The sequence below is a fragment of the Oryzias latipes genome, chromosome 1, assembly GCF_002234675.1.
Source record: "Oryzias latipes chromosome 1, ASM223467v1".
NCBI classification, from domain to species: domain Eukaryota; kingdom Metazoa; phylum Chordata; class Actinopteri; order Beloniformes; family Adrianichthyidae; genus Oryzias; species Oryzias latipes.
In genome coordinates this window covers 11,669,244-11,694,409 of record NC_019859.2, presented here as the reverse complement: position 1 = coordinate 11,694,409, position 25,166 = coordinate 11,669,244, and the positions used below count along the sequence as shown (strand labels likewise).

General features: G+C 40.5%; 1 protein-coding gene and 1 long non-coding RNA gene across 11 annotated transcripts in view; one reads left to right on the top strand and one right to left on the bottom strand.

Moving 5' to 3' along the window:
- LOC101166443 (adhesion G protein-coupled receptor L3) overlaps positions 1 to 25,166 on the bottom strand; it is a 177,957-nt gene that overhangs the window by 137,434 nt on the left and 15,357 nt on the right. For 9 of the 10 annotated variants that reach the window (XM_023956148.1, XM_023956137.1, XM_023956155.1 and 6 more), the window contains exon 2: positions 22,466 to 22,550. The exons of the other annotated variant lie outside the window; for it this stretch is intronic. In XM_023956148.1, coding sequence (XP_023811916.1) covers positions 22,466 to 22,492 — 27 coding nt within the window. In that variant the 5' untranslated portion in view covers positions 22,493 to 22,550. The remainder of the gene's footprint in view (positions 1 to 22,465; positions 22,551 to 25,166) is intronic. 10 annotated transcript variants of the gene reach the window in all.
- The window catches only part of LOC110014974, a 50,012-nt gene that overhangs the window by 12,185 nt on the left and 12,661 nt on the right, over positions 1 to 25,166 (top strand). The window contains exon 2 of the long non-coding RNA XR_002290022.2: positions 4,850 to 4,924. This is a non-coding gene — a long non-coding RNA (uncharacterized LOC110014974). The remainder of the gene's footprint in view (positions 1 to 4,849; positions 4,925 to 25,166) is intronic.

Genomic DNA, 25,166 nt, shown 5'->3' with positions numbered 1-25,166 from the left:
TTTTATTTTCTTTTTGATTTATTTTACAAAGCTTATGGTTCAGTAAAGCTTTCTTTAAAAAGAAAAAAAAAAGGGGGAAAAAAAACTTTAAAAATATTTCCTGCTTCCTGCAGCCTTTCAGCCAGTGTCATAAATGGGTTTTCAGAAAAAGACCCTGCTGGGCTTGTATGAAAGTTCCTCGTTTGGCCAAAGAAACAAGTTTAGAAAAAAAAATGACAGAAAAAAGCACAGATATTCCAATCCCAAATTAAAAAAAAAAAGTGCCATACTTTATACACATATCAAATTTGCACTCACTGCCTCTTTTTCCACGTCAGTCACATTCATGTCATGCTGCTTCAATTCAATTTAATTCAATTTTATTTATATAGCCCAATAATACAACAATATTTGTCTTAATGGGCTTCATACGGGTAATTGTTTAATTAACATGAATCATGAAGAACATGAAGTTGTAGAATTCAGTGAGTAATGGCTAAACTGAACTAAACAGAATAGGTTAAACTGAGCATCTCTGCCCTTAGACCCTCCGTAAGGAAAACCCCCTAAAAAAAAAAAAAATATGTATATATATGTATATATATATATATATCAACCAAGGACAGGAGCAGTGCTTCTTTTTCATTCATTTTCTCTGTACCGCTTTGTCCCTTTCGGGGTCACGGGGCTGCCGGAGCCTATCCCGGCTACTTGGGCGTAGGCAGGGGATGCCCTGGACAGGTCGCCAGTCTGTCGCAGGGTAGAACGTCCACAGTCACACACCCATTCACTCTCACACTCACACCTATGGACAATTTAGAGTTGCCAATTAACCTATGAAGCATGTTTTTGGACAGTGGGAGGAAGCCGGAGATCCCAGAGAAAACCCACGCATGCACGGGGAGAACATGTAAACTCCACACAGAACGGTCCCCCATTGATGTATTTTTCAAGTCCCCCAGCCGGGGCTTGAACCAGGGGCCTTCTTGCTGTGAGGCAAGAGCGCTAACCACTGCGCCACCGTGCAGCCCTGCTTCTTTTTCATATGGGTCAAATTCGCGTTCGCTCCACCCCTTTTCAAAGCGCGTCCAACTCACATCCGCTGCCTTTTTTTTGTGATGTGCATCAAAATTCGCGTCCACTGCCCCTTTTTTCAACACATCAAGTTTGCATTCGCTGGCTCTGCTTGGATGCATGTCAAATCCACGTCTGCTGCCTGTTTTGACGTGAGTCAAATTCAATGCTCAATGCTTGTCCAAAAAAGTGTTGATAAACTAAACGCTCCTGTTGCGTGCAGGAGAAGGTACTGGCGTGTTTTAAGTTAACACGGATGAAGTTAAGAGTTGCACAACTATACAAAAAAAACAAAAAAAAAAACTTGACTAATACTCCTAGAAATATGGTGTTTACCACTGACAGCACAGACCTAACAGAAGCTCCTGGACCAGTTTGGATCTGGCAAAAATCACCCATGAGCGTGGGAAAAACCCAAATAAATTTGATTTTCAACATCAAAGCCTGTGCACCTGATTCCTAGAGGGACATTTCCTGTCTGCAAATAGTCTCTGACAAATCCCTAATGGCTCTAAAATGATAGACTCACAATAGACTTCTGATTTATTCCTGCCTCCACTTAAACAAGTGAACAAGCTGCCCCCCCCCTTTTTGATTGATTGGTCCCTAACTCGGTTGAACATGAGCAATCTGACCAGCTGTCTCCAGCTCAACAGAGAAGGCACACGGGAACATATGGCCGGACGCCACCAGCCACAGCATTCCACTGTTTCATAATTCAAAAGCTATTCCATCAAACCCCCGTATGCTCCGCCATGCACCTCACCCATCGGTTAATTAACTCTTTCATTTCCTGGACGCACACGGGGCCCTAGCTGACAATAACGGCGTGATTGCCCAGAGCTGTCCTAATCCAAAGTCGAGACGTTCGTGCATAATTCAGCAGGGTTTGCGCTGTCCCATATGTTGATTCAGTGGCATGAGAAAAATATGTTTCATCTATAGTCTATAATGAATAGGCAATGGTGAAAACCCAAAGCAATGCCTTTCTTCTCCTCACCAGTTTCCTTTCATTATTCTAATGGGCTGATTGTCTCAAATAGTCTAAACAACAAGCAGTAATGATGCTAATTATCTGAACATGCGCGATGTGTTTAAGCTCCCCTCAGTCGTTTGTAGAAGTAAGGTCTGCCACACATGTGCCTCTGATGAACCTGCCCATTGTTGAAAATATTTGGGTTCATTTTTCTTGTAAAGTGAGAGAGAAAAAAATGATCAAAGGAATTTGAAAAATAAAACTGTCAGCAAGGATTTTGATGACTGTATCTTTTGGGGCCACTCAAGAGTATATGAAGTCTGCTAAAGTACATAGAATTTTGTGCATTTTTTTTTCATCTGATTTTGTATAAAAATCATTTTTTTATGTTTTGTCCACAATTTGTAGTCAAACCCTTATCCTTCCTTTTTTAAACTTGCTTTTTCACTTAAAAAAGAAAAGAAAAACAATAATTGTGGCCTTTTAAACTGCCCTTAGCAAAAAGTAATGAATTTAAATTTACTGTAAGTCTACTTGGTCTATACTAAGACTGATACAGTATACTTGAAGTTCATTTTGTAAACTTAAAATGTTCAAATTTAGTCTGAAAGGTTTTGCGTTTGGTATAGTTTTTTTCACTATTAGGCGCACTTTAAAACCTCACTTTTTTATAAAAACAAAGTGCATCTTACAATTCGGAGTACCTTATATATGGATTCATTGTGGTTGTGTTTACTTATGTTGAAGCCATTTTGTGAGGTAAACAAAACTCTGTCCAAATATCAGTCTGCTGTTTTTAAGAGTTGCAAACAAGGTTGGATGTCATTATGAATATATGCTAACGTATAGCAGTGTCCAACTGAGTTATTTTTTTACACACTACTAATAAGGTTTAGAGTTAGCGTAGTCACGGTAACATTTGTTTAGCAGTATCAGTCTGTTTTTTGTATTAGCGTAGTAACAAAAATGTTTGTTTTTGCAATATTGGCCCTTATTTTTTTAAGTGTTAGCGTAGTCACGGTAACATTTGTTTTAGCGGTATCAGTATATTTTTTTACGTGTTAGCGTAGTCACAGTAACATTTGTTTTAGCGGTATCAGTCTATTTTTTTACATGTTAGCGTAGTCACGGTAACATTTTTTTTTTTTTTTGTGGTTTTAGTCTGCTTTTTACGTGTCAGCATAGTCCCAATTTCCTTTTGTCTTTGTGAAAACGTATCAGTCTGTTTTTCTTTCAAGTTGCAAATTAGGTTGGGAGTTACAGGTAGTGTGAAAATTCTACAGTAGCTGTAACACTTCTTACACGGCTAACGTTTAGCGTGCTACAAACAACTTCTACAGTTACTGTGAACGCTATTAATAGTTTTCACTGATAAATGTATTTCTGACTCTTTAGTCTCGCTTAATGCGCCTTATATGTGAAAATAGTTCGAAAACATTTATTGACGGTGCGCCAATTGTGCAGAATATACTGTATACTTTCTGCACTACACATAAATTGTCTATAGTGTACTGGCAACACAATAGCAAGGATTCTTTTCTAAGTATACAAATAGTGTCAAAAGTACTTTTTGCTAAGAAAGATGTATCTTTTCTTTGTGTTGGACAACATTTTACATGTTTTCTAAAAATAATATCTGACAGTGAAATTAGGAAAGAAATGGGTAAGAAATGCTCGTCGTTGCAGCTGAGACATTCCGCAACCTGAAAGGTTCGACATTTGTGATTCCTCTGGTTAAGTACAAGTCAACACTGGAAAATGAATCAATTTCCTCCTGAAGCACATGCACATGTTGAAAATTGGTGCACAAATTGGTGCCAAGCAAGCGAGTGAAAACAGCACACACAATCCCACCACCAAGAGTGTTTTTGTGCTCCAAGACATTTTGGTTTTATTACCCCTGCAATCGTGTTATGATGTTTGTGTACGAGACTATTTAATTTGCATGTTGTGTGGTGAAAACCGTTCCCCACACACCCTGTAAAACCCTGTTTTGAAGCACCAAGAGGATAGACCTCTCTGCACTCTTGTATTCGTAAGTATGCGCTGTGTCCCACATTTTTCTGCCCCAAATCTTTAGTTCCAACAGAGTCTGCATTAACGAAGCTGTCGCCAAGGTCCCTGTACTCGCACACTATATTGCATGCATCCTTGAACTAATTGATGTTGGGCCAAACACCTAGGCAGCCTGACCTGGTTGGTGCGTCTACACATGCAGTCCTGCCTGTCACTGCAGCGCTCATTCGAGGATTCTCTCTTTCACTAATGAGTGCTGACCAGTCTGGATCCCTCGCTGCCTCGTCAACACACATTTCCACGCACACGAGCGCTTATCTCCCGGAGACCAGATGCCCCTCTCCTTCAGCCGTCATGCAGGCTCTCAAACGTATCTTCACCGCGTTTGCAGTCTACTTTGTGTGTATGCCCAGAAGCATACCATGAGGACTTGTGTCTGTGTGAAGCTTCAGAAAAACCAGCTGAAAAAAATAAGATTTGCAGCTACACTGTTTTCGCGAAACGGAAAAAAAAAAACCTCATGTTTCATTCAAACCCCTTTAATTTGAAGAAAAACAGTTTTCCGAGATGTGTGTTGACACTACAGCCAATGAAGCGTTTGATGTGATTGCATGAAAAAAAAAAAAAACTCTTGCGCATAACTTTCAATCATTCCCATATACTCAGTCAAATCTGTTTGTTTTGCACAGTGCCATAATTGCAACGAAGGCACTCCGGTACTCATACACGATTTTTTTTCCCTCTTGTCATTTTGTTTAATCTACTTTTTATTCACCTGATGGTTGCTCATTCTTTTCCTTGCAGAAGGAGAGGTCGATTGCAGAACAAAGCTCAGGAGGCTATGCACCATGTTGAGTAAAATGGTATCTGTCCACCAAGGTATGGTAAATTACCTCCAGTTGGCTTGCTGGGGGAGCGTTTAACCGCCGTGGACCGTTGCTCATGCGTGCTCCCTTGTGTTTGTGCGTGAAGCGAAGAGATGGAAAAGAGGATGTGTGTGAAAGAAAATGTGTAGGCAGTGTGGCAAATCATCATCAGTGCAGGTAGACAGGTTGGAAGAATTTTGATTAAAGTGACGAAGCACACATGTATGGAAACACACACATTCAGGTTGTTAATTTTGTAGAGTGCCGCAGAAGAGATGACTAATCAGGATAGAACGTGGTGGGAGTCTGGCCTGTGGCCTATAATGAGAGACATCAGACACAAGCACACACATACACGTATGCACACCGCTGCCAATTACATAAGATGCAAACTACATACAACAAACATGTACATGGGGACTAGCCAGCACGAAGCACTGGGAGCAGGAGATGCTGCTTGGCAGACTGTAGCGACCACAAAAGCAAACAAAAAAAATACATACTGTCAGTTCCAAACAATTTAAATGTCTTGACATCTTGATCCCAACATGTGTCTGCACTGTTGCACGTGTCAGACATCTTCTGGAATGAGAAAGCTCACACACAGGCGCCCTCCAACCAAGTTAAAATCACAATTAGCAATGAGTTAGTGTTGCATCTTTGTGCGGGTTCAATCTTAATGTAACAAGACGCACAGTCACGTCAGCTTGTGTCTGAGATTTGGGATCTGTTTGTGTGGCTGGTGCAGCCAGCAGCAGTGTGGATGCTTCTGTGGCAGTTTTGCGACATGGATGATACAGACACAGGCGTGGGGGAAGCATGCGTGTGTATAGGTGGGCAAGGGGCTAGTTTACTAGAGGAATGTCCTTCATTGTCATCGGGGCCCTAAAGACAAGCAGGCTTATTGGGGAAGTATTCTAAAAAGCCTCGGAGGTAAATCCTTTGTGGGTCTGAGTGGAAAAGACTAGAGAGTGCTGGAGAGTAGCCTTCAAGGTATGGGTCACCTCTGCATTGGGGTTTAACACGCTTCAGTCATGCCAGGGTCAATCTAACAAACCTCTATGATGAAAAACAACTGGCAGCCGAGTGTCATATGGTCATATTCATTTTTTATTCATGCATTTTATGGAATCTCTCATTTTTATTTGTCTATGGTATACTATTTCTGATTTTACTCCACAGTCATATGACCAAGTAATTTTAAAGCCAATAATATCCTTATCAAGGTCAGTTGTGCTATAAAACTACTATAGATGTAATCAGGTGAAAAGTGTGGAACATCCTAGACCAAAGACAAACCAATCACAAGGCCACTGTAGATTCCACAGTATTTGGAATCACTAATAGTCAATCACCTCTTGTCTACTGGTATTACTTTTGGTTCACTGACCAAAGAAGATTCAAGAAAGGATCAGGACAACATCCAGAATCCAATAAGAACAAACTGAAGTGGAATCCTCCATGCAGGAAGGCAACAGTCCCAAAGAAGGACCAGGCTGCAGACAAGATGTTACTTGACATCATCAGTCGGTGTAGGTACCATAACCGTCCGGCCTGGAACTTTCGACTGAAGGTAACCTCACACTACGGTAACCCCACTTGGACAAACTACGAAGCGTCGACATCTGCTTGGGCTCTACACATTTTCATTTCATGTTCCCTTTTGTAACCTAAAGTTATTTTCCCTCATAAATTGTGTCTGACAATATTCTTTGTAATTTTTATAAAGACATGTTGCCACAATCCGCTTGTTATTCCAGTTTAAGTTCAGCCCTGGCTGAAAATGTTGTTTTTCCGGGACCGTTCTTCCAATAATAAAGCACTGGGCGCACGGATTAAAATAACTATAAGCGAACATGCATTCAATAATAATCATAACAATAATAAAGGCACGTTTAGAAGACAATCTCGCTTTATGTCGGAGCTATGTTTGTTTACAACATACTTCAAAATATTTTCTTCTATGGTAGTATTGTAATTTGTCCAGACCAATCACTATCTGACACGTCATCGGACCAACCAACAGCCAATCACAAAATGTGACGTCAGCATTAGTCCGAGGACCCCGAACGGAAGTCCCAGGTACCTACACCGGAAGCAGAAATTATAAAAATAAGCCTAACCTTAACATTCACCCTAAGCCTGACCCAACAGTTTTCAAAATGGGCAAAAACTATAACTGTTAAAGGTCGCCAGTTTTTTTTTAGCAATATGGGTATAATTCCATTTCCGGCCAAGAACTTCCGATTCAGGACATTGATGTTTGCAGCAGGTTCTCTTGACTAGGGATGCTAGATTGAAACCTAAATCGTATGTTACATCACTGAGCTGCATTGTGTGGAAAGTGTATAGTTGCATCACTACTGCATGCCAGTAAGTTTACGTTGAAAGTATCAAACAATTTTTGTGCCAAATTTAAGTATTTTATATTTATTGTTTTATTACATTGCACAAGGCTTAATATGAGCCTACTGAAAGATTCTTATTTCATTTTTACTTGCTTACTAGCTATTTTTTGTATGTTGTTGTCGTATTGTAATACACAAATTATACATTGAACCAAAACAAAACCTTGACCCAAAAATCAAGATTTGAACTGAGTCATGGGTAAGTGAATTGTTGCATCCCTTTTCCTAACCATGCACCAATGCAGTCTTATGGAAAACAAATCAGTTGCACATTTTATCAAAAGTTTGGCATAAACTACATGTCGTTTGAAAATCATGTCCAGTCCAAACATCTTGAAGTTTTTGACTAAGTGCCTTATCCTTCACCTCCACATTAGACATGCTTTGCATTTGGAAAAGCTCTCGCTTTGACTGGACCACTGCAGTTCTCGCATGGCTGCCTCTGGCTGCTCTGAGGACGCTCCCAGAAATCCAATGCTCTGAAACCACCCTGAAAATCCATCGCCGGCGACCCTGTGTTTGAGGCACATCCGATTTGATTCTTTTCTGCCCAGCGGCGAGACACTACTTTCTGTTCTCCTCTGCTCTGAACTTTCTAATACTCCGTTCTAATCAACTCCACGCGCACTGGCTGCCTCACGAGACAAGATGGGGCTAAGGTGGAGACATGCAAGGCTGAGCTGGAAGAGCACAACACTGATAGAAGGAGGGATTGAAGAGTGAAGACAGCATGAAGAATATGAGAAGAGGATAGAAGAGAAAGCGGGATAGAGGTAAAAAGTGAAGAAAATTAGAAATGAAAGCTGAAGTGGCTTCAGGAAGGAGAAAGAAAGGCCAAATAACTGATAGAAATGCGCTAAAAAAGATGTAGGGAAATTCTCAAAAACGCAAGAAGATGTAATTTCTTTACCTTTTGAATCTTTAAGATTGACTCAACAAAAACAAGGCCTCATCTTTCACACAATTACCGAATGCCTTAAAAATGGCTAAATTAGCATATTATCCTTAAATTTCACAAATGCCTAATTTAAAACGATACAAATAGCACCTAAAATTAAAAAAAGAAGATAATCCTTAAAATGGTTGTTTAAAATAAAATAAAAAGGTTTTTAAATCCCAATAACAAGCTGATAAATTAACATCTAAATTTAGCCAGCTATCGACAAGGTTCGAGCTAATGTTGTTCTTACTTTTTGTTGTTAAAGCCATCTTTAAAATCATAAAAAAAACAGTTTTTGATTGTTGGATAACTAGCCATACCCTGGATTAAAAATGAGATCAAATAAATGAACACTAAAAGAACAAGTCATGCTGGGGGCTAACTAGCTAACGCTAGCATACAGAAAGGACTAAAAGACAAATAAGCATTAGCTGAAGGCTTATAAAACATGTAAAAAGTAAATGTGAATACCAGTTTGGCTTAAGTGGACTGATGGAAAGCTTTCTCTTAACATTTTGTTATTAAAAATAATTGGAGTCAGATAAATTATGTTTAAATTTCATACTGTCACTTGTACTGCAATAAACTAAGCTAATTCAGATGACAGGAACATTGGGGTAGTACCACATATTTTTTTTAGGGTTTTATTTATTTGTTATTTACTTGAAGTAGGAATACTGTATATAAATATAAAAACTGGGTTAGTTTAAAATTTAAGTTTCGTTAGGCCTTCCTCTACTTGAAGAATGTTCCATTTGAGAAATACGAATGAATCTCTAAGCCCACTGAAAGAAAATATTCATTAAACAGTGAGATATTTTAACAGGGGAAGTCAAAGTTTGCGGGATGGTAGGAGGAATAGGCGTTTCTCGTGGTAAGGAGACTTAAAGCTAGTTTTAAGGTTATATCTATGTTTGTCGCATTGTCAATTCAGGAACTGTTAGTCTCTTTGAATCCCAGAAGTCTATAACAAAAGGTTCAAATATCCGAGTGAGCAGACTGAAGTCACAAGTGAATATAGGTCTTATATTAGCATATATATTAATCTTTTCATGGTGTTTTCAGGATGTTCTCTTACCGTTGAAAGGTTAAAATTGCCCTCTAAAACTTACTTTAAGGCAGAATCTTTTTTTATGCATATACCTAGATTTATATATAAAAATGTACATGGATACAGAAAATGAGTGACAGTCCATGTCAAATATGGCATGAGCAAGTAGGAAGTTGTATCTCAATGCCAAAAGATTAGGAATTTAATTTGTTAAAATACTTTTTTTAAAGATTTTTTTTTTAATTGCTGAAACATTTGCATGCATAAAAGAAAAGCAAAAAATATGAGTTATTCACCTTTCAGCATATATCATCACTGGTCGCCACAGCGAATCAGCCATCACTGATTTGCACAGGTGGTTTTAGCAGACATTTTTACACAAGATGCCCTTCCTGACACAACCCTGTATTTGATACAGGCAGGGGGCCGGCACAGGGACAAGCAATAAAAGATACACTCTCCAACATATTAAGATAAATCCAATCACCAGGCTGGGCGGGAGGCATAAAAGTCTCAAGCTACCCCTGTTCCAGTGGCAGCTGAATTCCTGGGAGGAATCTGTTTCATCAGCTTGCCCCTGTTTTTGGACTTTTCATAAGAAGCCTGTGGAAACGGCCTGGTTTTCCCTCTGCGTGTGATCTTTGTTTTCGGTTATGTTTTGTGTCTTTGTGGTTTTGTTTGTTTGAATAGTGCCTGAGCCTTTAAGTTTGTTACCTTCTTTTCAGCCTTGTTGCTGTCACTCAAATAAACGTCTGCACTGGCAGCCTATAAACCCTACCAGCTTTAATATTATTTTCTTAATGTTATCTATTCTTCCTTCCCTTTGGGTTGGATGTGACACTAAAAAACGTAGAAGCACGACTAGAAGACAACAGTACCAAACATGCACAAGTAGCTACGGTCACACCGCCCTCAGCAATGTTTGTTCAAGTGGCCGATTTCAATCAAAAGTTTCCAAGTTTCAAGTTTCCATGTTCTACAATCTACACAAGTTTTTACAACTCTTTTCAGGCTCTATGGATAAAACACGTGGCCATTGAACATGCACTGCAACTTAAAACCAGTCAAACTTTGATTTCACTTTTAAGTCAAGGAAATTGCCAAAATTGAGAATTTGCGGTTTGTGTCCATCCAGAATTATATGACACCGAGTCTTTCGTATACGGAACAGAGCTGAAAAAGCCTACAGCGAGATTCATGACATTTGCACCGCTTTGACATTTTGTACCAAACCTTTTCGAACTGTCGTGGTGGACGTGCGCTAGAAAAAATTGAAACAGTAGAAAAAGACGGAGAAGCCCCTCCCTGCATGTCCAGTGTGAACAGCATGGTCAAAATGCAGGTTCAAGAAGCTGTGTTTTAGCGTGTTCTATGTAGCTTTTAAACATGGCAGTCTAGCTAAAAATCTCAAATTGTTTGAGGGGTAAATTACCAATTTGCCTGATACTTTGAACTTTGTCAACAAAAGATGCAGTGATGCTGATTCGGCTGTTGCTGTTTTCCTGCCTTTGATTCATCTGTCTTCTCCTTCATGCCACCTTCTCTCAGCCCCCAAAGCCCAACTCCCTCTCTTCCCCTCTGTCACTGTGCTCTAAAGCCAGTGCTGTCACAAAGGATATGTCAAAGCCTAGCCTTAAAGCCAGCGGCGGAGTTTATGTATGCATGCAATTGGATTTATGAGACAAGAAGAGAAAGTTGTCCTGTACTGTACAAAGAACAGCCACCTCAGCAGTGAGCGATGCTGCATCAAAGACACGGGCAGGGTCTGACACTCGTGACCCAGATTTAAACCCTGAAGACAGGCCTTGGCTCATTTAGCAGGGGAATACACTGGAATCTTTGTCTAAATATCCTTGTTTTGATTGCTTATCTCATTTTTCATTCCCTCCATTAACGTCCGTCAAATTGCTCCTTTTCATCCAATTTCTTTATCTGCCTTTTACAATTTGTCTCTTTTCGCTGCCATTTTTCTTTATAGTCTTTCCTATCACTCCATTTCCCGTGTCTCCTCGATCATCCGCCAAGTCAATCCAGAAGCTTCTGCTTTTCCATAAGGATGATAAAAAAAATAAAAATCTCATATCTTTATGTGTTTTTCATGTCAAAATAACCTCTAATAAAAGAGTAGAAGAGCTTCCTCGGACAGAGATAATGAGACTGCTTTCCGCTTTTCCCTGATAGTTCTCAGAAGCATGCAAACTTTCAAAGATTTGTTCAGAATCAGCAAACTTCAAAAGAAAAAAGAAAAAAAAAAACTCTAGAGATCCTTGTAACTCTGTTGGATAAAAAGGAGTTTGTGCATAAGACATTAGGACCAAATCTTTGCAATGGCAGTACAGGGCAGATGTGAACTGTGTGTATCAGGGTTTTAAAATATTCATTCAAAAAGGCTTTTCTGGGGTGCTTACCGGGCTCTTCATAACTTAATAATGCATAAGCACCAACACTGGTATATAAATATAAAAGAAGGCACTTAACGCTGGATTGTCTAACTGTGGAGAAAATAACATTGGAAGTGCAGATGGATCCACCTAGGGGAGGAGATTGAATTTGTCTGCAGACGGGACCCTTGATTTATGCAATAAAAACAAAGTACATATAGAAATGAATGTCTTTAAACATTTTTTCCACCACTTTGCGGGCTTTTCTATGCAATGAAGTGAAAATAATGTCTCATGGCATATCCAAGATGATGCAGGAGCATCCATTGGCAAGAACCTTTGTTTGCTTTTGCCTTTTTAGCTCTATGCATACCAATAATAGTAATTGGAAGTTTTCTTTAAAGGGCCTATATCATGCAAAAACTACTTTTTAAGCTTTTAGGGGTATAAGCATGTTAATTCCTCACAAAAAACAACCTCAAAGCGGTGTTTTGCTTCATTCATACAAAACTCAGAGTATTCCTCTAAAAACATGTTCTGTGAGCACCAGCCCTTCCCAATCCACGCAAATGACTGGGTCTTCCATTGTGACATCACAGAAAGAGGAACAGCCCCTTCCAGGAAGAGTCTGCACTGCCAGCACAATCCTCATACACACACACACACACACACACTTTCTCTGTGGAGCTTGCGGTGGTCAGCAAAAAGTTTTTCCTTGTACATCCACAATATGCACATCCATCTATGCAAAAGTTCAGACGTTGTTTTGTTTTCGTGGAGGAAATGCAGATACGCTGCAGAGGCCGGCTCTAGGTTGAGGTCATGAAATGGGCGGCACCCACGAGGAGTAAAGGGGGTGCCTCAGAGATCGAGTCATTTTACTTCCGGGACGGAAAATGAGCTGCGAAAATAACGCATATTTCATTCAAAAAATTGATATTTAGTTTGCAAAAGGTAATATTATTATCATATATGTTAATAGCTTACCCTGAAAGGCTTAAGAAAACCATGATATAGGCCTCAAAAGGGGGCCAAGGAGAATCAGTATTAGGTATTCAGTACTGGAAATGCATTAAAAATATCAATACAGGTAAGAATTACTTCTCTGCTGGATTGGACTTCCCTTTTCATTCCAGAGCAAAAACATTCATTGACTAATTTGTCTCAACCAAAAAAAAATAAAAAATCCTTGCAATTATCCTAAATGCAAGTTAATATTTTATTACTTTGGTGCAATCTAGTAGCCATGTCAATTGCATGCGACCCACACACACACACACGCTCACACAAACACAAAATGAGTGCTTCAAATGCAGCGATTTGTTGAGTGCACAGTGCCGATGGCGGCGTAGCTCCCCGCTGCACCAGCCACAGCGGAGACAGTGGACAACTTGCATATCCGATAAGCTCTATCCATCACTTTTCTCGCACCCATGACACAATGAGCTCCTGCAGGATGCGTAGGTGGCCATTTTGATGCAATCATTGGGGACAGCAAAAGGTAAACACTGAGCTAAATGTCAGCTGTGGTGATTGCGCCGCCACAATATCACCTCGGGTGAGGGATCCAAATAACCAAAATCAATAATCTAATCATTTCATATTCAAATCACACAGAGTAGAGGTCTGGATCTTATTGCAGTTTCATATCCCTGGTGGGCTGATTTATTCCAATAAGCAAAGCGAAGCAGGCACTCGCATTGAAAATACAGTAATTTCAGTATAGCTAGAAATGCCGATCAGAGTGATTGGACTGAATGCTTATCACTCGATGTACGTGTTGGTTGTTGTTTTTGTTTTGTTTTGCAATAAGTGTGATGCACAAACATTATTGTACCTTCCTGCTTTCCCCCTACTCAACAGAAAGCATTTGTCTGCAGATGTCTAGAATAAAGTAAAAACAAAACTCCAGCAAGAGCAGAAACACAGAAGAATGCCGTTTATTTAGTTCAAACAACAGAACCCAGGGTGTGTAACTATGCATCAATGCATAATTGTGTCTGAGAGGAATGTTTGATCAAAAATTCATTTTTCTGACGCTCAGATCTTCATATTGAGGTTGTAGCTCGAGGTGTTCAGGATCGCTTCACTTTGAAAAGTTGTCCATTGAAAAGTTTTTGCGCACAATGGCAGATCGTGAACAAAAAGACGACGCCATCCCCACATTTATTCCGCTCTGCTATGGGACTCAAGAGACTGGTTTATTTATTTTTCAGGGTTGAAAATGTGACAATCTGGATCTGAGGGCGCCAGGATGCTACTTCCAATACATTTTTACATTTTTCACCCCGAAAAAGTCACAATCTGCCACATTTGACCAAGAAGTACAAGAACGAAAGGTAATCGAAGGTTTTTGATACATTGATAATGACCTTATGGGTGGGTACAGGCTGCGTATTTGTGGTAGATCTGGTGGAACGTACAAAAGTTAAGCTACATTTTGGGACCATTTTTGTAACAGCTCTTAAAGTGGCCCCATAAGCCTCAAGGGAACTGCAAGACACACCTGTGCTAACCTTAAGATACAGCTGCAACTGTCTACAACCCTCCATAGGCCCAGACAACACAAAAACCTGCAACCCCCAATACGGACATAATTTGTACTGCCCAAACAGATTAACCAACCTCCTCAGCATGTGATGGGGATAATTGAACTGGTAAACAAACACAATGAGTGAGAAATCTCTGTGAGTCCATCTGGTAATCAACAAATCCAAATCTATATTCACAATACAATCTCCACGATTAGGACTGGCCACCCAAGCGAGAACATCACAAATGGACAAGGACACAGAGGGAAAAGAAAGGGCAATAGTAACTGTCACAACTTGTTTTCTTTCATAAAGACCCTTCTCACAAATGAGATGGATTATCCTTCCTGGAATACAGCAACCCTAAATAGCTGCTTTTTTTCCAGGCTGTTGACAAAGAGCATCTCCCTGGTCCATTCCCCTCCTTGTCGACCGTGTGCTTGGATGAGTGTGCGTTGCACAAGGTGTGCAAGTGAGCTCCTCTGCGTGTGCACAGAGGACCAGATGCTTGTGTGTTTGATTGGGTGTGTGCATTGGTTTTTGTTTTTCATTTCCCCTCTGATGCTTTGTCTCAGCCTTAGGAGGAAAGAACGAGTTCACCAGGGAATGACTTGTATCGTCAATGTAGTCAAGAGGATCCAAGTTGCAGCAAAAGTTGAAGCGACAATCTTTTCTGACTGCTAGTGATGCAGAAGAACTGCAGAGACCCACTTTTTGCATTTTTCGCAGAAAATGACATCAATCCAAACAAGTTTTTTTCTCTTCTGAATGCCCATCTGAGTGGAAAAAAAGCTGGATCACTTTTATCCATTAACGCTGTTACACCTGAGCTGTCTAAGGAAGCGCACAGATTCACGCTCTTGAACACAGAGCTGCCTCACTGGAAACGCTAAAGGTTAAGTGCCCGGAGGTTGTAGTCCTGATGGTATTTCTTGAGGGGGCTTTTACAGCCAAGATTTTAACAACTGACATACTACAGAGACGTCCAACCATGACCTGTCAGTCACAAGATCATTCCCTCTGTACCCTCGTGTTGCTGCAACAATCCTGTTTGTAGATGCAGAATCAAGGGGCCTCCTATCAAACCGATTTGCACAAATACATTTGTAATGAAACAATGCCCAGTTGTTCATCCAAACCTGCAAACAATTGTTTTAATCTTTATTTTGAAAGCAGGGTGACGAGACAAAGTATAATGTTGTATTTTTTATTCCATTCAAGGTGATGCTAAGTTACGCGGAGTTCTGGTTATATCCTATAAAGCTACATACACACCACCCTCGGCAACACACGTTCAAGGTTATAATGTAAACATGTAATTGCAGGTTTTGGGCTTCTGCGTTAAAAACTATCACGTTCACGCCTGGCTATGCAAGTTTTTACAACCGTTGTCAAGCTCTACGTACAAAAACGGTAAATGTAGATTGCAAGTTAAACCAATCAGGGACTGGGATTTGGCAGTTATTACTTTAATTCTCTAAAGTGCCAACTGTTTGAAATTTGATTATAAAGAAGATATTCATAATTCTGGTTTGTGCCCGACTGGCATTCTTTGACAACAAGTCTTTCATATATTTCAAGTCTTTCATTTTCATATATTCGTACTAAGCCTCTTCCAACTCTAGGTGGCGGACATATGCCAGTAAACAGAAGATAAAGAAAAAGAAGCTCCTTCCTGCCTGTCCAGTGCAAACCCCAAGGACTAAACGTGCATTCAAGAATCCGCATTGAACGCGTTCTTTAATGTGTGTCAAATACCAGGTGTGAACGAAGCTTTAGTAGCAGTGTTGATGTTATTTCAACTACTGTAACTCTTCAAACATACATATACGCAATTCATGTAAATGATACTGTCACCAAGAAAAGCGACTTTTGTTTTTCTCTTTGCGTCTGATTCTCATTGATTGCTTAAATGCTCCAGAAGGGCGCGTCTTATTTAGGAATCGTCAGCAAGGCGGTAATGGTAACTTGCAATTTAGCGACACATGCAATGAAAGGGTTAAAAAAAAGGTTCATTGTTTGCTAAATAGAGACTTTATTTTATTGATTTTCATCTTTTCAACTACTTCCTGTCACTTTCATACAAACTTGTTGCTTTCTTCAAATCACTTTGTTTGCAACATCAAAACGACCATTTTCCTTGCAAAATCAAAAGGAAAAACGCACAACCTGTAGAAAAAAACTGAGTCGTCACAGTTTGGTAAGCACATGGGACGCTCCACTTTCGTAATTTGTCAAGTATAGCTCAGAAATATTGACAAAAATAAATGTTTAGTGCCCTCCTCCATTACAGCTTCTGTCAGATCCAGTATTTCAGTGACATCTGCATCTTACCCAGCACTGGCTCGTGTGCCCATTTGTGTGTGTGCGTATGAAACCCACAAAAAAAAAGCTGAGCCTAATTGCACAAGTCCATCTGCTGACTCCCAAACAGGCTTCTAACTCGCAGACACAAACAACACAGACAAAAAATAGAAAAAAATGCAAGTACAGGCAACACACATGCCACAAGTTTCTGCCTCAAAGCAGTCAACTTAGACCCCGCACAATCTGCGCCTTTTTCTTTGGCAGCTGTGTGGATGGCGTTGACTGGCATGGTTTACAATATGGGCTCTATTGTTTCAGGACAAAGGCTTCTCAGCTCAAAGCAAAGGTCAAGTGAAAAAACAATAAACCAGTATTCATGGGCAAGAGGGGGGAGAGCATGGGGAGAGTGTGCTTGTATATAAGCATGGATGCTAATTTGACTACATTTAGAGGTTTTGAAACCAAAAACGGGAAAGCCTTTGCCCTCTAAGTTACAGTTCTTAAAAAAAAAATAATAATTGGAGCCAGGCACAGTTCACCAAGTGACCACCAAGGGGCTGTCACCCTTGAAACAATGGAAACCATGGACTGTGATGTCTCCCATAGAAAACGGTCAACATCCAGCTCCAACAAACTCAAAACAATTCAGTCTCTATTTTTGTACAATACAGATGTTGGAACCAGATCTAATCAGTGGGCAATAGCTGTGTTTACATGGACAAAAGTAATCGGAAAGAATGCCTGATCGGAAGAAAAATGTGTAAACACGCCGTTCGGAATACTCTGCCCCGATCAGACTCGTTCAGATCAAAATTTTTCTTTCCGATCGAGATAGGAGGGTTATGCCAATTGTTGATCCGATCGTTGTTCATGTAAACAGTTCATTCCGATCGTGGGTCACTACTGCTCTGCTTTAACGTCATGCATAGACGTGTTTCGCTCCAGAGAAAGCTTTGGAGCTCAAACAGGACCGACCCGCTGCTCTGCGGATGCTTGACGCGAAGCGCTGCTTCGCTCTCGCCCAACTGGCTCTTCCCCTTTCCCCTCTCTTACACCCCTTACGAGGGGGGTGCAGGGGAGGAGCGCTTCGTGCCCCGTGACGTCTGGACGCTGCGTGGTCCGGGCTCGGGCGCCGGTGGACCAAGCGAACTGTGTCTCTGAGCAGAGCAGCCGGACGTATTAATGTGTGTTTCAGGGGATGGAAGGATGCTTTGTTACGTGTGCGTTTTGTTGTTTTGTTATGTGTGGGATACTTCGGACTGCAATCCGTCCCACCGCTCTGGGTTAGCGGCTGCCGGACTCAGGAGAACCGTGTGTCCGAGCAGAGCTCCGTGTGTGAGCTTTTCAAAGCAGAAATGCCACTCAAACTTCCGAAACCGTTCAAACAATCAGCTGGATTTGTGTTTTCAGTCGTGTCCCGAAAAAATAAAGGCTGATGTTATGCCCACATATTTACGTGCAGCCAAAATGCAGGTTGCGGCATTTCCAGCATGGATTTTGTGTTCATCAAAGGCTAATATTGTTAGCGCGTGTTAGCCTTCTTCCAGCTCCATTCTTTCACAAAAAAAAAGCACTGACCACACCGATTAAACTCAAAATGATGAGCGAACAGGCGCTTCATAATATTCATAACATTAATAAAAGCATCTTTAGAAGATAATCTCGTATATTACCGAGCTACTGCATAAATGTAAACGGCAACTCTGTTTACAATGGGACCCATTTCCGCTTCCGGTATTTTCAACACTACTGCGCATGCCCAAATGATTTATTCCGGCCAAAAGTGTGACCGTGTGAACGTTTGTTCTAATCGGAAAATGGTTTTCTGATCCCATGTACACGGTTGGATTTTAATCCGACCATTATCCGATCAAGATATGTTGCGCATGTAACCGCGGCTAGTGACTGGTCCAAGTCGGTCGAGTCAACATTTCTATGGTAACCACTCTCAGCAACCAGGAGTGAGCTTATCAGAAGTCGACACCCCTACCACCTATAAACAAGCTCGGGAGAATCTGTCAATCAAAAATTTGACGTGAGACCACATGCTTTCATTGAGGCATCTCATTGGCCAGTTTATGCAGCTTGCAATACAGGAAAAATATCTTGGAAAAAAAACAGAGTTAGCAAGAACATCTTAAAAACAGGAAGTGAGCAAGAATGGTAATGCTGACAAATATGTGTCCAAATTGGAGGGCCGCGCTCTTCCTGGGCTGCATTTGTTAGTTCCTTACGTCATAGCGTCACGACAAGTGCTGTGCAAATTCAACGACTCCATTAAAATGCGGCCAACGAATGCGGCCTTCTTGATCCTGATTTCAAAGATTGGTCTGGTGTATCCTTCTATACTGTCCATATCCCAAGATGCATTGGGGCCGAACCCAGAGTTTTTTCTGTCAGCAATGGCGGAATGGGAAGCAGAACACGCAGTTGGAAATAGTCACACCTTTTTATAATTACACATCCAAGATTAAAAATTGAATCCAATAAGCCAAGAAGATGTTGGGCTCCATGCCTGGTTCACCACTCCTCTCTGTTCAGGACTCATGGTTGCTAGGCGAAAGGACATTCGCCGATGTAACAGCTGGAATTATCTAAAGGCTAGGCTCGTCCAAATTCTCAGCTGTTCACATCCGGCCTACCCGCTCAATGAAGGACCCGGCCATCGTCGCCCGGGAAGGGTCGCCCGGGAAGGCCATGGCCATTGAAAGAGGCAGCCATGACGACTAACAGTTTATTATTTTTTTCAAAATAAACAGCTGTTACTGGAATCATAGCTCATTGGAGCCAGTGGATACGTCCTGTTTGAAATGTGAGGGGGGAGGGGTCACCCCGTACGGTTGCTTTGCGTCATAGTAGTACGACTACAGCAAAATCAAATCTATTACCAACAACGATGAAGGTCATCCAGCAGCTTGTTTTTTTCCACTTGGCTTTTGCTACATCGTATAGACAACTCATTCAATGTTGTTTGAGAGAAAATTGTGGGGCGGTGAAGAGAAATACGCTTGTGCTGGTTTGGCACTTTCATTTGTCGCTATGCCCCTCAGCCAAACAACAGGTTTCATTGTGTGACCACAGTAGCTCTGCCCTAACCGGCCCGTTTCATTTTCCTACGTACTTACAACCAGTGGGGCACAAAAATGGAACAGTCCGGCTTAATGGAGCCATTCTACAATGGAAACACTCAACATACCGGACCGGACCACTCAGCAGAAACGAGGCTTTAAACAGACAATGTTAAAAAAACCATTTTTATTCCCAAATCAAATCAAACTTTATTTATAAAACTCATACATAGGTAACACAAAGTGCTTTAAACTGCAAAAACATTTTTACATCTTAAAACCAAAACTACTAGCACAAACCTTACAACCTATAAAAAACTATACAAATATACATTGTAGATTCTTTTCTTTAGATCAATTTACACCTACTGTAAAAGAAACCCCACACCTGTAACATGTGAAACTCTTTTTTTACAATTAGTACAAAAGCCCAAAACTGCCTGCACAACTCTGTGAAAACCAATCCGACCGATCAATTCAGAAGACGTGAAACTTTACGTGATTTGTCGGTCAGAAGGGGCCTTGGAGTACATGGTGTGAGCGTGCTGTGGGTAATACTAATTCAGCAGGAGCGGACAATCAAATTATGGAGATGTGTTTTTCTAACAAGTAGGGAAACAAAACTGCAATCTCCATTATGTAAATCACAACAGTTCCACTGTTTGGATATGGATATTGTTTGGCAGGAGCTGTGGATAAATTTAGAGAAAGTCACCTGAAAATGTTGTGTCAGCAGTCACGGGTGCACCAGACACAGATGTGAATATATCATTTAGATAAGTTAGGCTATATGTAGAATTGCAGCTCTTTCTTTTCTTTGTTTAACAGTCTTTTTCAAATTTTACAAACAAATTAAACAAAACAAAAAAACCAAATGTTTTGGGAAAAATTATATTTTCTGTGTATTGGTTGATGCGCTTGCATGACTATGTGACCCACGCAGATGCAGTCATCATGGCAACAAGTAAATATGAACTTAAAATTAATATGGACCTCCGTTAGCAGTGTGTTCAGTGAAGGGTTTTTATTTAGTCATGTTTGTATGTTTTTACTGTTCTTTCTCTTTTGCTCATGGAAATAAAAAAAACATTAAAACAAAGAAGTGCCCGGTGATGTCACAAAATAAAATTTCAAGCCAAACAACCTCACAAGAGACAAGGAAGGAAGGCGGGGCAAAACAAACAAGACAGGAAGTACATTGAAATTGATCTACAAACTTGCAAACGTGATCATAGAAAGTAGAAAACAAGAAAAAATAATTATAAAAAGAATGAATCCTCAAACTTAACAACAGTCATCCATTCTATACTATCTCTCAACCTTCAAATGTAAATCAATGTCTAATAATGACCATTTATCATAGACATATGTCTGACTTTGAGGTTTATTTAGGATCCTAAGACCGTGTCACACAGCCACTACGCACAGTTTGCTCATGAAAATTGGTCAAACATGAATTTATGTAAAAAAGTCAGAAAAGTTGTGGTCTTTACATGACATTTTCACAGATATATCAAGAAGGTGCGATGTTAAAACCAGGCAAAAAGTACGAATAAACCACACAAACATGTAAACTTAACGTACATCATGAACCGTTCATGATATTGCGCTGAACGTCAATAATGTAATTTTCACATTATATGTGCGGCGTGTATGTGATATAAAACACATGCATCGGTGCTACATGAGTGAAAAGTCCTTTAGACATATGTGGGACTGTCCTGGTAAGCCACAAATTTGGATATCCGGCACAACGGCGTATGATTTACATAATATTTGCGTCTATGCTAAGTAAAATAGGCATAAACTGCGTGATTGTCAACTGACCAAAAATTGTGAACAGTTCAAAACTGAATTCATGTAAAGACCCGTCGACCGAAACCCTCGACTGACATCCGTCCGCATCGCTGAATGTGAGAAATGCATGTATCACAAAAGACCGAACTTTCATACGTGGAAAATGTGCAAAATGTACGTAGTGGCTGTGTGACAGGATTAAGTGGTATGCAATTTAAAATAAATAAATAAATAAACACCTAAACTGCAAAGGAAAATGCTAAATCAAACAGCAGCAGAAATCAGCAGCAGCGTTAGCATCACTCTCAGGAAATGTAATCAATAAGGAATAGGATTGCAGATGAAAACATGACCTCTGGGTTTTTATACGGCAAGGATGCAATATATTGCTCTTCTAAGAGAAAAACGGATGTCAGGCAGCATACTTCGGCACGCATGTCAATATCCAACAGCTGCAGGACCCCCCCACCCTCCTCCTCCCCCTCCCGCCGCCAATAAATTGAACGAGCAATTCATCAGCCAACTCTAGGAGACAGTATTTCTAATTAAAAGGGAGCTTGTAAATTTGACATTTTATAGGGCCTGCTCAGCTTGTAAATACACTGTAAATAAGTTGTAGTGAGTGGCTTCATGGGCAGATGAAGGTCTGCGGCCAGCGTGCCGGGGCCTCCGGCAACGGCAGAGCGACTAAGAATGAGTCTCTCGGCGTTCCTTTGCTCTCTGTTGGTACACCTAGCTAACACAAGAGCCCCCCCCCCTTGTACTTTATTTTGGAGCTCGTCGAAAAATCAGATTGGATTAGCACTTTCAGAGGACACATTTGTCGGGCCAATTAGAGCACTTCCTGGCACAGATGGAACCCGAAGATCTCTGGGGAGAGCGCTAGGTCACATTTGGCTTCTAAAAAAGCGTAATGCATAGTGTAGAGTCTGCAAAAACAGCACACCAGGTGTGTGTGTGTTTGTGCGGCTAGGCCCTCAGGCTTTCACTCGCCTGCTGTAAATAAGAATACCTTTTGAACGACAACACATGAATTAGATGGAAATTACCACACAGTAACACTGTGTTTACCTGTCTCCGTGCACTTTTTTTTTTCATCAAAGGGGTCAGTCAACGGCGAAGACTCACATCTCAGTGGCAGTGGTACGTCCCAGACCTGGAAAGATGGGGAGAAAAAGGAGGGAGGAGGAGGAGGGGCTTTTTTAAAGCTCGCTGAACTTGTCACTTTTTTTCCACAATGGAGACAAATAGCCGTGATATGTGCTGAATGTGGGGTGCCATGTGAATAATGGCCTCCTCCAGATTGTGTGAATAGCCATAAGCCACTTCAACACAAAAACCAGACAGCTCATAAGCCCCTTTGGCTTATGATTGCTTGTTTAGTGTTTACGTGTCAATGCCCTTGTGTGCGAGCACAACACACGTGTCCGTGCCGCCTCATAATGACCTCTTAAGTGCCAGGATATCAAAGTCTATAATAGCCTTACTCTGTGTTTGCTGGCAGTTTATAGCTAAAAAAAAAATCATAAAAAGCTTTACTTTTATGCCATGATAACTGGCTTGTATGGGGGAACGTTTAACCGTCAAATGCCAGAGACAAGGAAAATTGTCAACTCACTTTCTATTTTGTAGGGAGGCAGTGATTCATCTTTGAGATGTCTTGTCTTCTGTTGTTTGTGTCAACTTTTTCTTTTTCTTATCCTCAGCTTTTTCCTTTTCCGTTGGTGTGTATTTTTCTTGTCCAGATGATGTTTTTTTTGTGGAAAGAACTAGTTTGTTTTTCTTCTCGAGTGGTCCATCTCACTCTAGCTGCATCTCACAGGTCAATCTCGGGACTATTGTTTGTGTTGTGGCTGACAGGGCGCTCCGGTTTTTTTTGAGTGCATCCACTGACAGGTCAAGCAGTGTGAAAGCAGGTTTTATTTTATTTTATTTTTTTTCCGTTTTGAGCGCACATGCTGCCGTTTTCTGGCAAATCTTATGGAAAAAGAAGTCCACTTTGACCGCGACCAACTGCTGCTGGCATGCAGCATCTTTTTACACCCAACACCTCGATGTACACTTTCAGGTTTGATGGTGCAGCTGCTCCCTTAATTCCTTTTTAAATTAAAAAATATATGTAAAAAGAAGGGATAACCCCAAGACGTGTGTGTGTGTGTGTGTGTGTGTGTGTGTGTTCCAACAACTCTCAACCCGTATACCCAATTTGGAAATATGTGATGAAAAAACCAGATTGGCGAATATTAACAACAATGCATTGCACTTGAACGATTCAACATTTGAAAACCTGTGTGTGAGTTTAGTTTGTAGGAATCCTCCTAGTTGGCATCATCACAATACAATGGATTCATTAAAAGTCTTTGTAAAATGTTCATATTTATTTGGTTTTTATGCGTGACGTCATATATAGGGTTTGAAAATAAAATTGGTGAGCTTGTTTTCCACTTGCATTCAAATCCAGGGCTCTAGATAGTCTTGTACTACATAGGCTGAATCAGAATTGCCCTAATTGTAGGGGCATTTGAAGCTGTAGTGGCGTCTGAAAGGGCTTTTTGAAGGAGAAGCCGTAGTGACTTAGGGCTGCACATCCCTCTGCCCGTAGGGTCTCCCGCATCGCGTTATGCTGCAGAGGATAAACGCATTTTTTCACGTGAGCGTGGTAAAAGTAGGTATCAGTGATGAAAGTCAGTCATGGAAAAAAACCTGAACTTTTCTTTGAGCAATATGGCGGGCGCGGAGCAAAATTTTGGAAAAATACATTGTTTTGGATGAATTCTGGTGATTCTGGCAGCTAGTTTTTCACTTCTTAATCAAGAAACTAAGACTAATTGGAGCATCATGATTTGTCATTCAAACCCCTAGTTTGACTTGGCATTAAGGACTTGCTGGTCCTAAAAAAGAATTTGTATAATTGCTAAAAGTAACACAATCCTACAATCTAAGCTTTTCCTAAAAGCTGCAAAACATACAATTGTTAGAATATAGTAACATCAAAGCCCCAAATGGCAAAAAGAACACCAGTAACTATGATATTCTATGCAAGTACCTCAATTATTTGAACGATTTCTGCCATAGAAATATTGTTTTCTTAAACTATAATTACATCAAAATATGGGATCTGCTTTAAACTATCTTTCTATAACATAATACATCAATTCTTTAACACCAATACTTATTAATCTGGGAAATATCAAAACAAACATATAAAAACAAAATTAAACATTGTAAACATACTTTTTTTAAGGGAGTGTGGGTCAAACCACCAAATACTTATAATTGATGTCAATAATGTTTTTGAGCAAAACTGAACTAAATTATGGTAATTAGGAAATACAAAAAATTAGATAGAGAAATGTATTCAAATGTTTCAGTTTTGATCAATGTGGTCGGTTATTCTGCAGTCAGATCAAGAAAAACTCACAAAAAGCGGACTGTATGTTACGTAATGCGGCGCATCGCGCATCACGCAACATACAGTCCACCTTGCGCAGCACCACCGCTGCAGTCAAGATTCGGCGATATATATATCTGCTGATGGTCCCGATGGGTTGAATAAAGCATCAGTTCAGAGAGAAAGTTCATTTCTCATCCGAAAGCAACTAAAACGTCCCGTCATTGGTCAATTAGGCCGGGAAGACGAAGACAAGATAGCCGCGCCAAGAGAGAAAGCGATCCACGGAATACAGAAAATACAGCGAAAATTCTCCGATTTCAGACATTTTTCTTTCATCCGGAAAGCGATTTGTCCGTAGAGATCAGGTCTTTATTTCCC